At 39.6% G+C, this 14,636-nt stretch overlaps 1 protein-coding gene across 1 annotated transcript in view; it reads right to left on the reverse strand.

The window, feature by feature from the left end:
- The window catches only part of SLC16A14 (solute carrier family 16 member 14), a 15,148-nt gene continuing 512 nt past the window's right edge, over positions 1-14,636 (reverse strand). Inside the window, exons 2-7 of the mRNA XM_026087035.1 lie at positions 12,802-12,905; positions 9,225-9,366; positions 8,673-8,949; positions 7,734-7,877; positions 2,423-3,418; positions 1-692 (exon numbers count right to left, since the gene is read on the reverse strand). Of these exons, the coding sequence (XP_025942820.1) occupies positions 544-692; positions 2,423-3,418; positions 7,734-7,877; positions 8,673-8,934 (1,551 nt within the window). The 5' untranslated portion in view covers positions 8,935-8,949; positions 9,225-9,366; positions 12,802-12,905 and the 3' untranslated portion in view covers positions 1-543. The remainder of the gene's footprint in view (positions 693-2,422; positions 3,419-7,733; positions 7,878-8,672; positions 8,950-9,224; positions 9,367-12,801; positions 12,906-14,636) is intronic.

The raw sequence follows: 14,636 nt of genomic DNA on the forward strand, positions 1-14,636 counted from the left end.
ATTCTTTTTCAATTTTTCATCGCAGAAATAGTAATTTTAATACATTAAATTAATTGAATTATTGTACTAGTATTTCGGTGGTACTAACTAGCCAGGTAAGAAATACCATCATCTTCTCATACTCAGTAACTAATCTTTTACCAGCTAGCACACATAGTAGGAAGGATTTTTGTACATCATTCATACCCAGATCAGATTCTCTTCTAGGACTTGTGTAAATCCAGAGTAACTGCATTGCAGTCAATGGAGTTTCACCAGTGTGTAGTGGTAAAAAGTTAAGAGAATCAAGTGTCAAGGTTTCTACCACTGTTCAGATTTTAAAAGACTGGTAGTGTGCTTCTAATTCTATATTTGTTCTAAAGTAAAAAAATTTTAACTCATTTTAAAAGCATATATCTAATAATTTATTAGCATTTTGGAGCATGTTTTGTTTTCACTTTAGTACAGCTCAATGTGACTGGTTCCATAAGAAGAACAGCTTTATACTGCCACTGGAAACATAAAAACAAGAAATTCTGTAGAAAAAACATCTGTACCATTGTTCTATACTTGTGCCTCTTCTGTAGATTTTTCTCTTGGTTGTTTCTTTTGAATACAAGGTTGGATAAGTAAAAATATTATTCCCACCATGTATAGCAAGCCACATATGTAAAAAGAAAAATCATATTTTTGTGTGATGTCATAGATCCAACCTGCAAAATAAGGACAAAATATGTTCATTACAAAGCTTGAGAACAAGAAAAATTGCATGGGAATATATGAACAATATTGCACATTTCTCTCATGACATTTCAGTCAAATTGTTGTTCTTCTTGTGGAAAAAAGAGGTGGTGATTGTGTCCTCCTCTAGATGCTACAAATAGAAATGTATTAACAAAATCTGTTGTTCATTCACCACAACCTAGAACTAGTACAAAACCTACCCCATCATTTAAGTATTTTGGAAGTCTTAAAAAGGGACTTACGTCTTTGTGTCCTCCAGGGTCCTGAGAAACCAAGCAATGATGTTATCTTTAAAGCTATACATTTTTTCAGATATATGAGTATAATAGATCTGACATTTTGGAATCTCAAACCAATTATTTATTCCACCCCACTATTGTAAAATGCCTGATGCTACTTCTGTATTATGCAGGTTAGATTGAATGCTGTGCCTTGTGCAAGCAAACACATTCCCAATAGCTTTCTCAAGAACTCAGATACAGATAAATGCTTTTTCAAAAGATATAATCTCAGTACTGTGATGACTCTCATTTCAACCTTAATTCCTTGGCAAATGCAGAACTACCTTAAAATTATTTCAGAAAGGTTTGAAAACACAAAATAGCAAAATTCCCTCATGCCATGCTGGTTGCATTGCAATGTAATCTTAAGATCAGAAGCTTATTTTACACCAAATAATTTCATCCTATTTGCTTCATTACTAAAGACCAAATACAAAGATATGTTCAGCATAGACTGAGAAGTGCTAAAAAAGTGTGTAATTGAGTAAAACRTTGCTGCTTTTCAATGGATACTGAATGAGCTTTCTTCTAAATCATTTTAGCTATCTCAGTGGTGCAAAGAGAAAGATAACTGTTGTGCTGCTAATAGCTTTAGGTCAGCCTAGTGCCATCCCTTGCTGACCATGACCATTACTTATAAGGCTTCTTAATGCTTTTCTTTTTTTGATTTACAGGTCCGTAAAAGCTCACCATAGTCTGGCTATGGTACTGACAATCAGTATGTATTTCCGTCCTGTACTTCCCTGCCTCTTTCTATGGGTAAACTTGTAATGAATGTTTGTTTCAACATAAKAGACTTTAGGGATGACATGACATACGCTTCTTCCTTCTGCTGTGGATGGCAGTAAAGATATTAAGGGCAGTGCAGCCCCAAAAATAGATATTGCTGGCTGAAGGAAAGCCAAAGCCAGTTCAGCTGGAAATAAGTTGGATCAACACATCCATTGGCACCTTAAAGTGGTGAAGCCCAAACACAGTTTATAGTTCTTGGGGGTAATAGTATGGTACCAATACCTGCCTACCCTGAAAACTGTCTAGCCATCATTTTCTCATCTAGATATGGGCATGAGCATGTATGTGAATATAGTGCATATACTACACAAAACACATAATAATAGGTTAACCTGTTCTAAACTTTTTAAAAAGTATGTGATAATATTTGAAAGAAACATACCATTGAAAGGATAGTTTGTAATACATATGGGTTATTTGCAAGGATGGTAATTTGTAATGCGTGAATAGCCAGCAAATGTAATCTGTAAATATGTACAATGTAAAGATGGAGGTTACAGTCCACTCTGGAGCAGGTGTAATTTTGTTAAGTACACATGTTTGTAATGTAAGAAAGATAAATAATATAGACAGTCATGTGGTTATATAATACAAACATCTGCTGGTTAGAAATTTGAACTTTTTACCTGCAAAGGGTGGTCCAAGCAATGCAGATATTCCATTGGCACAAATGATGATGCCATAGGCATTTGCAAGGTGTTTAGTTCCAACTAAATCTTCAGTCACAACAGGCATTAGAGAAAAATAGCCACTAGAAAATCCTATTAGAGCGCAAATCACAGCCAGACTAATGTATGTTTGCATTAATGGCAAAATAAGAATACAGGCGACCAGGGTAAAGTTAGCCATGAGGAAGACATTCCAAGTGCTGATGCAAGGTAAATCAGAGATGATTCCAAGGATCACTTTACCAAATATATGAACAATGGCTATAATTGATGTCAAAGGAAATATATTATTCTGACTTGATAAATTGTACTGCTTGACTATTTCTGGAAGATGAATAAAGGGAATGACAAAGCTGCTATAGGCAAACAAAGCCCAAACTATAAAGGCCACAAACACTCTATTGGTAAACAGTGATGCAGCTCCAAAGTAACTGGAGTACCATATTCCAAACCCCTTCCTGACTGTAACTGTCAGCTGGCTCACTGTCTTAAGAATGCACAGTCCGTACATATTCTTTCCACTTCTAGATTTACCTCYACTTTCTATGCGCTGAACACTGTCAAGCACTTCTTCATTTGTTGCCTCTTCTTTTTTTTCCTGTTCTTCATTTAAGACTCCATTAGATTTTATAGTTTCTGTGGAATGGGACAGAGCTTTTGCGTGATTAACTTCACTATTATTTCTCACAACATACTTTTCATTAACAACCTCTTTGGGAGAAAGTGGTCTCATGAGTGCCCCACAGACACAAAGGTTCAGAGAGATCGCTCCCTGGATGAACATTGCGTTCCTCCATCCAAATTCCACACACAGATACTTCAGTAAAGCAGTCATTAAGAAAGCTCCAAACCCTGTTCCTGTTGTACTGAGTCCTTGTGCAAGTGCTCTTCTCTTCTGAAAATACTGTCCCACCATGACCACTGCAGGTAGATAAACCATGCCACTCCCAACACCTAGGAAAATAAAAGTTAAAATCATTCTGAACTTTCTGCCAGCAAGATAAAAAGCAGCAGCAAAGGTCRCATAAACAACAAACATACCGGATTTATTCCTAACTTTTGTGCAAGTAAAATAGTAAAATGAGGAATAGATAATCAATTCTTATACTAACTTCAATTTGCTATCTTGTAGCATTTTCCAAAATTCGAGATATTCATTCCAGTGAGATACAGTACTGCTATTTAACTGCTGGAAAAACTGAAACGCACTGAAGATGAAACGTGTATCTCAGTTCACTGTGACATCACCGGAAAGCACCAAAAATCCCACAATAAGTCAGTAACAGTTAAATACGGAGACAAACATAAATAAACCCTATTTTGAAATATGTGTATTTATAATACTTGCATCTGATTGTATCAGTGATCAGAAATTGTTTAGGGTCACGTGTTGTTGCTTTTGCTTAAGTTCACCAGCAGTGAAAATCTACAGCTGATTTCTCTCCCTGCTTTGTAATTATTGAGCCACAGTGACAACGAGACCCGTTTCACGAGTGAGCAAGTGGGTTTCTCACCATGATGGGACCTTGGGGAGCGTTCAGGTTTCTCTTTGGACACTCCTGAGCTAAGGAAATATAAGGAGTGGCCACACAGTTGCAAATGTGACTCAGTAATCCTCAATGATAAACAATTATTAATATTTAATGATATTTGTTATTAATAAGTAATAGTATTAATAGTATTTATTAATAATAAAGATGATAAATCCTTAATAATCTGATTCAATAATCAAAAGGCATATTCTTAAAAGGCATATCTTGAATTTTGTAGGAAGTCTATCACTTGTAATTAGAAAACAGGATATTAATGATACTTATTTCAAGTAGAAAGTTTTGAGAGTCCTGCAAACACATCATTAATTTGCCAGCTTGTAACAGATGCACATTTTTTCTCACAGCAAATCTCTGACATTTATGGAGGACAAGAGTAATGGTATATGAATAAAATGTTTTCAAATTCACTGTGATCATAATTTAAAACACTGTTTTAGGCTTAAAAGTTTCCCTAAAGAGCTAATAACTAAGCTACATGGTACCCTGCAGGCAAATCTGACAACGAAGGGCTGTCATTCTAGCGAAGTCTGAAAAAACACCTCAAAATCATTCCAATGTACAGTGGTCAGAGTTGATCTGTTTTGCCCGCTGGAAGCATTTACTTCTTTGCTATGCAAATACATTATCAGGTTTTATTTGGCACAAACTTTCCCTCACCAAATCCAGCCAAACTTTTAAGGGATGTCTCTGCCCTCTGAGAGACTCCAGATTGGCCTGTCGCTACTGATCTTTGCAAGACCGTGAAAAACCAGCTCTGCAGTCTCCTAGTTTCCCACTGCCCAGGCTCCTACCGGCATGAATATTTACTGCACTGCCCTGAACTCCTGAGAAATAAGAAATCCTATAAATTGTTATATGTTATTTTTTTTATTCGGTGGGCTACATAGCGAGATGGGAGCTAGCTACGTGTGAACGCATGCTACGTCTGCATGCAACTCTGGGGCCACAGGCTTCTCCGCTCCGTTTCCTTCGCGGCTCGACGCTTTTGCTCATAGCGGGAGTGGGCCGCGCTYGGCCCCGCCACGGGGCCTGGGGACGTTTTGCCGGGACAAGGGGGTCTCCCGGCAGCGGCAGCCGGTGCCGGGCAGAGACCGGGCCGGGCGGCGCGGGGCAGGCAGCTCCTCGGCGCCCTCCAGGCTGCGGAGGGAGGGAGGGCGGTGGGGCCGGCCGGGCCTGGGCCTCCCACGCCGCGGTGGGCCTGGCGGCCGGGGGCAGGAGCCGGAGGAGCTGGGGGAGAGGAGCCCTGCTGAGGCGACCGCGCTCGGGAGAGGGAGTGCGGGGCGACAACGGGTCTGCAGCGGGAGGCAGCGGGCCTGAGGGAAGCGACGGTGAGAGGAGAGGATGGTGAGGGAGAGGATGTGAATGAGGGAGAGGACAGTGAGGGAGGGGACGGTGAGGGGAGAGGATGGTGAGGGAGAGGATGTGAATGAGGGAGAGGACAGTGAGGGAGGGGACAGTGAGAGGAGAGGATGGTGAGAGGAGAGGATGGTGAGGGAGGGAGAGGATGGTGAGGGAGAGGACATGAATGAGGGAGAGGACAGTGAGGGAGGGGACGGTGAGAGGAGAGGATGGTGAGAGGAGAGGATGGTGAGGGAGRGGACRGTGAGGGAGGGGACAGTGAGAGGAGAGGATGGTGAGGGAGGGAGAGGATGGTGAGGGAGAGGACAGTGAGGGAGGGGACGGTGAGAGGAGAGGATGGTGAGGGAGGGGAGCGTGAGGGAGGGAGAGGATGGTGAGGGAGAGGATGGTGAGGGAGGGGACAGTGAGAGAGGGGAGCGTGAGGGAGGGCGTGGTGAGGGAGGGAACGGTGAGGGAGGGGAGCATGAGGGAGGGGAGCATGAAGGAGAGGATGGTGAGGGAGAGGATGGTGAATGAGGGGACAGTGCATGAGGAGACGAGAGGAGAGGACAGTGAGTGAGAGGAAGGTGAGTGAGGGGACGGTGGAGGGGGGGACAGTGGGGACAGTGAGGGGACGATGAGGGAGGGGACGGTGCCTGGAAGCCTCTCAGAGATGGAGGCAACACCTCAGGCACCTCTACACCGGTTTTCTGCCCAGAATTACTCTGGCGCTAGCATCTCACTTTTGCATCTCATGTGAAAATTTGCCTCATATTTTTCTGAAAACCTAGTTTTTTACCTTACTTTTTAAATTCTCTACATATTCTCTGCCTTTTTGTCCATTTTTTTTGGTATGCTCTTTCTGAAAAGCAGCAAGGGTTGAGAGAAAGAGAGTGTGTTGATTCCTGTCTGCCTCAATACAGTGCATGTAGGTGTAAACAGAAATTGCCAAAGGGCAGAACCTTGCCTGTAATTGTTGTTCTTTGCCCTGGAATTTACAGTACGCTCATTTAAAAAAGTAAATGACAGTCATAACTGTGATCCTTGTTAGACTCAATTCTTGTCTATTCAGAGAACTATTAAAAAATTACATATAGAAAATCTGCAGGATTCTGTGAAATTCTGCTCAAGGGTTTTTTGAGGGCATTGGAGGGTCTGGAAGCTATTACCAAAATTACAGACAGTTTTTTTTCATAGTGATTCTGTCATATAAAACATGGATACCATGCTTCATTTGCAAATGTAACTGGCCATATTATCTGTGGAGTGGATAATATTTTAAAGCTCTTTGAGCTCAATGTTTCTCAGGTAATAATTAAAGGCCAAATTTTATTTTTCTTATTTGGAACATTTAACATTTTTGATTCATATCTATTAATAGTTTCTTTTTCCAGAAAGGAACCATGAGTAATAGAGACTACAGCAGGCTGCAAAAATCAGTAAAACAGTTATTTAGTGATGGTTACAGCTATTAAGCAACAGTGTGACATAACCAAATAATCAAGTCCTCCAACAAACCTTCAAAAGGAAATTATGTTACCTGTTTCTCCCACCTCTCTCTCACAAGTCTGTAGCAAAATTTGTTGTTATTTATTAGTGGTTATTGATCTAATCTGAATAAGCTTTATTAGAGACTACATATGAAAAAAGACTGCGTGCACTGTCCTGATTCGAGCAGATCAAATCTACCAACAAGGATTCAGAAGAGGAAACAGACACAATAACCTCTTTGCAAAAAAGACATGCTTATCTATTTAGTTTCTTTTTTCATTAAAAACATAGACGTTACACCCTTTAAAATGGGTTTTGAAACAGCACATATCACATTCCAGTATTTCATTAATGTGGAGCAGCTCCTGTAGAAAATATTAGCTGTTTCTTTAAACGACAAAGAGAGGAGTTAGCTATATATACAGTTCAAAAGTATTTTAACATCTTTGAATTGTACTTTTTAGAATTTTGGTTACAATAATTTTTCTGTCATCTAATATATTCATTTGGGAGAAACTGATAAAAATATCATCTTCACATGGTAGATTTTCATGACAACAAAAGCCACTGGGTCTGATCCACTGATTTAATACAGAAGTTTTCTGGAAAGATAACAGGCTGTAAAAAGTGTGAAAGAAAAGCTGGAATAACTCCACTGAAATGAAAGGTGTCTATTATGCCTATAATTAGAGTGGAATGCCAGATCATCTGAGAGCTGAATAAGCTAAAAACAAACATTAAGTTACATTCCATAATTAAATCTCTTTTTTTAATTGGGAAAAATGATACAGGAACCAGTTTAACTTCTCTCTTTTGCTCACCAGATGATAACTTCCAAAAGGCATTAAAAACAATTAAAAGAACTTTCAAATGTTAATACAGCTTACCAGCTGTCACTCCAAATGTAATGAAGAGGTAGTGCACATTTGAGGCATAGGCACTCAGTATCCAGCCTAGGGCATTTAGTATCCCTCCAATTATTGCTGTCCTGCGGCACCCACACATGCTAATGAATAAACCAATGAAAGGACCTGTTAAATGACATGAAAAAATTGTTATTTATTTAAATATCTATTTACACTCTTTAATATTTTTTCATGTGAAGATTCTTATCTTATTACATGCTTTAAACAAAATGTTAAACATCAGTTTAGTCATGCAATTCAGTTTATTTTCCCTATTACTGTTCAAAATTGTGGAAAGAAAAATTCAACCAATCAACTATACTTTACATATAACTAGAAAGTAAGCCTTTTCAGTTCATATTCACTGGAATATTTTAGGTAGACCTGAGCTCAACTTACTCAAAATTAATTTAGAGAGAAGTGGGGGGGGGGGTGTCTGTGTGTCTGTGTATACACACACACATATATACACACCTCTATAGATTTTATTTTGGGTTGATACAACCACAATTTAAAAAATACATTTTAGTTCAGCTGGCAAACTAAAATACAAATTAGTTCACTGTCTAAATTCAACATATGACTCCTTCCCAAATAGAGTACAAAGAGGACTACAAACATCCCAGATGATCTGTTTTCTTCAGTTTACTGAGGCCTTGAAGTCACCAGCATCCTTCCCTGCTTGTGTTGACTCCTGGTCTAATTGCTTTTTCTACCATCTTCCCTGCTGTTTCCTGTCTCCCTCTAACTAAAATTTGTCCCTCTCTCTAAAATTTGTCCTGGTGACTTTAAAAAGGCAACTCAGGAGAACTTGCTTAGCTTCACTAATAAATATGAAAACTGCAAAAAAATATTTGAGGGCTCTGAGTGGCAAACATATTCTAAAAATCTATGTAGTTCAGAAATTATGCTGGAACATACCTACAATAAGTGTAATTCCCATGCTAAGGGAGCTAACCCATGCTGTTAAGCCTCGACTTTGATTAAATTCTTCCAGCCATTCCATGTTGAGTATTCCAAGGGCCATTTGGGACCCCATGATAAGAATGTGTACAAGGAAAGAGGAAAGTACAATCATCCAAGCCCATCCTCCATCGACGTTTGGATTAGGCTGAACTGTCTTACTTCCATCTTTTGAGTCATCTCCAAAATCATATCCAATATCCTCTCGACTAGTATACATTTTCTCCACGGTACTCTGAAAAAAATACAATACCTTCAAAATTAGTATGAAATGATCAGATTCTGTAGTTTGGTTATAGTGAATAAGATAAATCACAACCATATTTCACCATTATATTTTAGTGCAATTCTCAGTTGATTACTGGGTTTTCATTGTTCAAATGTAAAATGCTTAGAAAACTCTCTAATTTATGCATTTCTTTACATTTCTTATTATCATGGCTGTCTATGTAGGAATACTTAGGGGTTTACAGGAGGTTGCATCATTTCCATCATGATATATTTACTTACTTGTATATGGCTGAGTGCGCTTACTCTTCATGGGTTGTCTGTGGTTACAAAGTAAGACTGGTCTCTAGATGTGTATTTCTTCTTCTGTATCACCTCTGCTATCCCACTTAGATCATGTGCTTTTGTGTTCAAGTTGATAAAGCTTGGAATAAAAAAGGAGATGATGAACAGGCAGGTAGATGAAGTTACCATATTTTTTCAGAGGAAACCAGTTTTGAGATGTATTTCTTCTTCAGTAGTGGAAGGATAAGAGTCATGACAGAGAAGGAAAAAGATTATAAGATTCTTGATTTTCAGAATGCTTTGCTTATATAAATTACAAAGAAGAGATTGTTACTACCTCTCCAGCAAGTTTTAAACTTGTATCAGAGTCAATTTGACAAATAGTTTGCTATTATGCTTTCAGTTTCCATAGTATTAATCCAAATAATCCTATTAAAATCAGTGAATTCTTTCAAATGAATGCCAGTGCCTATCAAAATCAAACCAAGTGGCAGAGTTATGTGCATAGGTATGTAGAATCAGGCCATAATACCTTAATTTGGTTACTTCGATTTCTTCCATTGTTACTGCAATTGAAGATTACAACACAAAGTGAAAATAGTCTCAAAACAATTTGCAAGCAATTTTTAATTGAGTAACAGCCAAGGTGTAGAACGAAATCCTCCTTCCATCTGATTTATCCTGCAACATATTGAAATGTTACATGACCGTGGAGCACAACAGGGGTTTCCATGGAGACTAGAAATGTAATGATACAAATTACCAGAGATGGTAATTTTTTGTCTTCTTTTGGTCTCTGGAGAAATAGAAAGAGCCATCAACTTCACAACAGTCAAAAGAGAGAAGGAAACCAGCATAGAGATTAGAAGCAATGAATTTCTATTTGGTCTTCTGCAAAATTCACTTATTATAGCATTATGATTATTGAAATAGAGTTGAAATAAGAGAAATTAAATCCAATCATTAAATATATATTTATTTTCTATTCTTCAATAGATAACAYATTAATGTTGTGTTAAACAAAATTAATTAATGAAATGCTAGATAGGTAAAATTCAAAAAACATAATGAAACAAATTTCACCTCAGTCAGCAATATCTTTGGGTAAAGAATAATTCACACAGAAATACTACCATCCACTGAGGGCCTATAATGTGGTGAACCATTTTAACAGAAGTCAGTTGTAACACAAGAAAAGGCACGGCAAAGAAAGAGTATTTTCTATTCTAGATTTAGGGGAGCCCTGGAAGAGGTCTCCTCTGTGCTAACCTGTGAGAAACTTCCAGTAAAATAAATTTTAAGTGTTCATTGACTACAGCTTTCAATGATGCCTAGTAAGAACTACTGAAAATGTTAGAGATTTCAGGTGCAGCTATGCCAGACTAAAGAAGGGATAAGGGACACCTCAGTGCAATCCTTTTCCCCTCCCATCTCTACTTCAGATCTGAGCTGTGAGTTCTTAGGATACTGCATCAATGAAACTAACTGGGTAACCAACAAGGTAAACTTGGGAGAAAATTCACACTAGGTGTGCCTGCATGCCTTGCAGAAGTTTCGTACAGGCAAACCTGAATTGTCCAGGAGAGAGGGCCCTTGTACAGATTTTCATCAGTGCCCCAAGAAAGATAATGCTGGTAGTGTCTGTCCAAATAATTCCAGATTCCATTAATAGGTACTAATGAAAACTCTTTAGAAAGCAGCAAAACCTCAAGATTTCTGACAGCAAACTACTTTGCATGTTTTTCTTCTGATATCTTCCTTTTAAACAAAAAGCCTTAGGAAATATTGTAGTACTGGAATTAAGTTATCAAAAATTGTTTTAAAACCTATTATGTATTCTGTGAGCCCTCAAAGGTTTGACTCATAATATAGGGCCAACTCCTCAATATTATAAATTGGTGGTGAATGGAATAACTCTGACTTTGTATTAATTGAAATTTGAGCTGTTGTCTTTAAACACATAATAATATTCTACTTCTCAAGTTATCGCCTTTCCAAACTATTTGACTTCTTTCTTACTGATACATAAACATACACAGAAGGCCTTGAAGTATTTCATACTAGTATGAAGATGGAGTCAGAGTTGATTAGCCAAAGCTACTGTTTCTTTCACAAACAACAGTGAAAAATTGCTCATATATGTAACCTGTCCAAACTGGCGGCTAGATAACTCACCTTCCAGTCAAGTGCCACGTATCCCTCCCTTGCAGTACAGGCAATTATGCGGGGCTAAGGGCAGCTTGGACAGCTGTGTTCCTCCAAGAGCACGCGGATTTGCCTCATGCACTGAACTGCAGCTACAGTATGTTGTGCTCCTGGTATAAATTTTTCATATGTGGATACTCTTTATAGGCTAAACTATCACTAGCCCCAGCTTGGCTGTTGAGGAGAGACGGGAGGACTTGTTGGCACAGTGAGGAAGCACAAGAACTGCGCACCTTTAACACTTGCCCCACCAGCAGATAATCTGGGATGGATGGGTAGTAATCCCACATGTGCCACTGAGCAGGCATACTGAAACGACTTCCTGGCATTTCCTTTTCGAAGCAAGTGGCAGAGAGAAGGGGGGTTATGCTTAGACAGCTTTTTAGACCTCTTCCAGGGTGTTTGAGGCAGGACTGTACACACGATGAGGAGAAGGGTAGCAGGGGGATAAGTCAGAGCCATGGAGGGGTGCAGACTTGCTTTTGTACATAAGAAGATAGCATTGTAAGAGCTTAATTAAAATTATATTTCATTTACCCTTTACAGGACTAATGTACCAGGAGCCATATTCCCCATTGACGTAGTTTGTATGACTATGGAGGATCTAGCCCACTCACAGGAGAGAGAAGTACTAACTGCATAAAGGTAGTAAAGATAGTGAATAATCATGTAATGGAAAATAATGGGGAATAGTGGAATGAAGGACAATTACAAGGTGTTAGACATAGTCTGCATAAGATTAGCAAAAATGTATGATGGATATTACAGTACATCTTAGATAATGGAATACAAAATTATGTAACAAAAGACTGTTCAGAGTTAAGGTTAAATGTGGAACTTCACCTTTCTCTCTCCTACTCTTGACAGTATATCTGTGCACCTGAATACTGATACTGAATACAAAATTTTTCTTCTTTGGACAGGGAATAAATACCTCTTTTATATATTTTAAGCAATTTAAATTTAAAATAATTTAAAGCAAAAATAATTGACATTGGGATCCAGAGATATGACATTCATCTTTTTTGCAACAGCAGAAAAAGTGCAAACTTACTGTCAGGATAAGCTAAGATTGATTAGATATACGTTAATGTCAGGCTTGCATCAACGCCCACAAAGCCTGGGGAAATGCATGTATTTTTCCTCTGAACAGAATTCTTGCTTATTAGTACTTTTACATGATTAACTTCCCACTAACCTCACAAGTTCAGAGTCTGCTCTGTAAATATACTCAAAAGCAGGGAAGGTCATTTCCAATAATTGCACAAACGCTCAGCCACTGGTTAGAGCAACGATTGGATGTCTGGATCCTCTCCTGACTATTGACTCAGCACCCCATAGCCTATCGCTCCAGGAGAAATGCACTTACCTACCCTCAGTCGTCTTCCCACACCACGGCACTGCCGACAACACAATATCCTGGAAGGCAGAGAAGCCCAGGGGCCTCTTTGCAACTGTGAGATCCTAGAGAAACTGCAATGAAAATGACCAAACAGCTGGTTTGTGAAGCCACATACATTTCTCTCAATGAGCAAGGTAGTGAAGCCCACTCACAATAACAGTGTTTGAATACAGCCCCTCATGAGGGGCTGAACTTGAAGATAGGAGAATCTGGTTTCTTGTTTGGTCAGCTAGAGGAGGACTAGATTTTTTTTTCAGAAAAGCTTTTTATACTGTGTAAGAACTTAGTATGCTGAGCTCCTAGAAAACTGGCCCAAAAGTTAGTGTCTACATGGATGTTGAGCTTTTTTGAAAATCTGACTCATGGGAAGAGATGAGCTATTTTAGGGACAAATGCAGGTGCAGTAAGAAGATAAAAGTTAGCAGCAAAGTTCCCTGAACCCTCAATGGAGTTAAGACTCTCTAGGGTGATGATTTAGAACTGTCTTCCGGTGTGCAATTTTTGCCTGTGTGTTTATCCTCCTTCCCCACAAATTTCTAAATGGATGAGTTTACTATTTCTAGTCTTTGTATCTGTCATTGTCTGTACTGTCCTGAACCGGAAAGAGGAAACAAGAATAGCAAAGACAGGTCATAAAAGTCATCCTTCCCCTGGAAGCCTCTCTCAGGCATTCTGCCATATCTTCCTCCTAAATCCAAAACCACTCTGATTCTTGAGTGACTCAGTCAGATGCAGCCTCAAAGGTGCAGCTCCCATCAAATAACTGCTTGTGCTAGATGGGCTTCATTGTATTTAAGAGGGGTTTAATGCAGACCTTCTAGGAGTCTGCCTGTTCAATGCAGTGGAGTGAGCTGAGCAATATGAATTAGATGAGTTTCACAGATTTTGAGGCCTGTGGAACCATCTAGTCTGACCAGCTACATAATCTCAGGTCTTACTCAGAATTTTTTGCAACTAGCACAGTTTGTCGTTGAGCTGGATCATCAGAAAAACAATTGATCTTGATCTAAAAAGTCCATGTGATTAAAAACTTACATATTCTTTCTCTTCTAGTACCCAATTGCCTCAGTAGTAAAAAGTATAGAACTAAACTGTACCTTAATGCCACTTCTAATGGGTTAGTCATAAATGCTTTATAAACACTAATGAGTTTTGCTTCCCATTAAAGACACACATATACTCATTTGTCTTTTGAAGACATACATAAAAAAAACATTGTTAAAAACAGTTTGTTTTGGGTGTCTTAATTTCTGGTAGTCTAACTTCAGCTTGCTAATACGACAAGCACTTCTTTTGTCAATGACTTCGCTGGAGATGTGAACGCTAGACACTTCTGCAAATCAGAGCCCCGGTGCCTAAGCCTGCATGCCCAGCAAGGAAGAGGAAAACGGGGGTATCTTAAAACCTTTTCGGCTAATTGCTGGGGTCACACGTACGCAGGAAGCCAGTGGCATCGGGTTGCTGCTGGCTGCCCACGCGGGCTGGCGGGCGGCGGGCGCGCAGCCCCGGCGACAGCGGGAACGGGCTCAGATAAATGTTTTTCTCCTCTCGGCGCCTGGGGAATAGGCAGCTTGCACCTAGCGCTGCATCTCTCTCTCCAAAGGATACCGAGTGCTACCGGAGAAGGCTGCAGGGGAGGGGTGTAATTCCCTCTCCCGCCCCCAGACCGTAAATTTGGGGGCTTTCCGCTCTCCGCCTTGCCTAGCACTTAAATTAAGGTCTTCCGCGCAGAACAGCGTCCCGCGCCCGCCGCAGGGGGGGAAGGTGAGCGGCTTCCCGAGCAGTGCGCGGGGGGGCCCGGG

Source organism: Apteryx rowi, unplaced genomic scaffold (genome assembly GCF_003343035.1).
Source record: "Apteryx rowi isolate R43461 unplaced genomic scaffold, aptRow1 scaffold_70, whole genome shotgun sequence".
In the NCBI taxonomy this organism is placed as follows: Eukaryota; Metazoa; Chordata; class Aves; order Apterygiformes; family Apterygidae; genus Apteryx; species Apteryx rowi.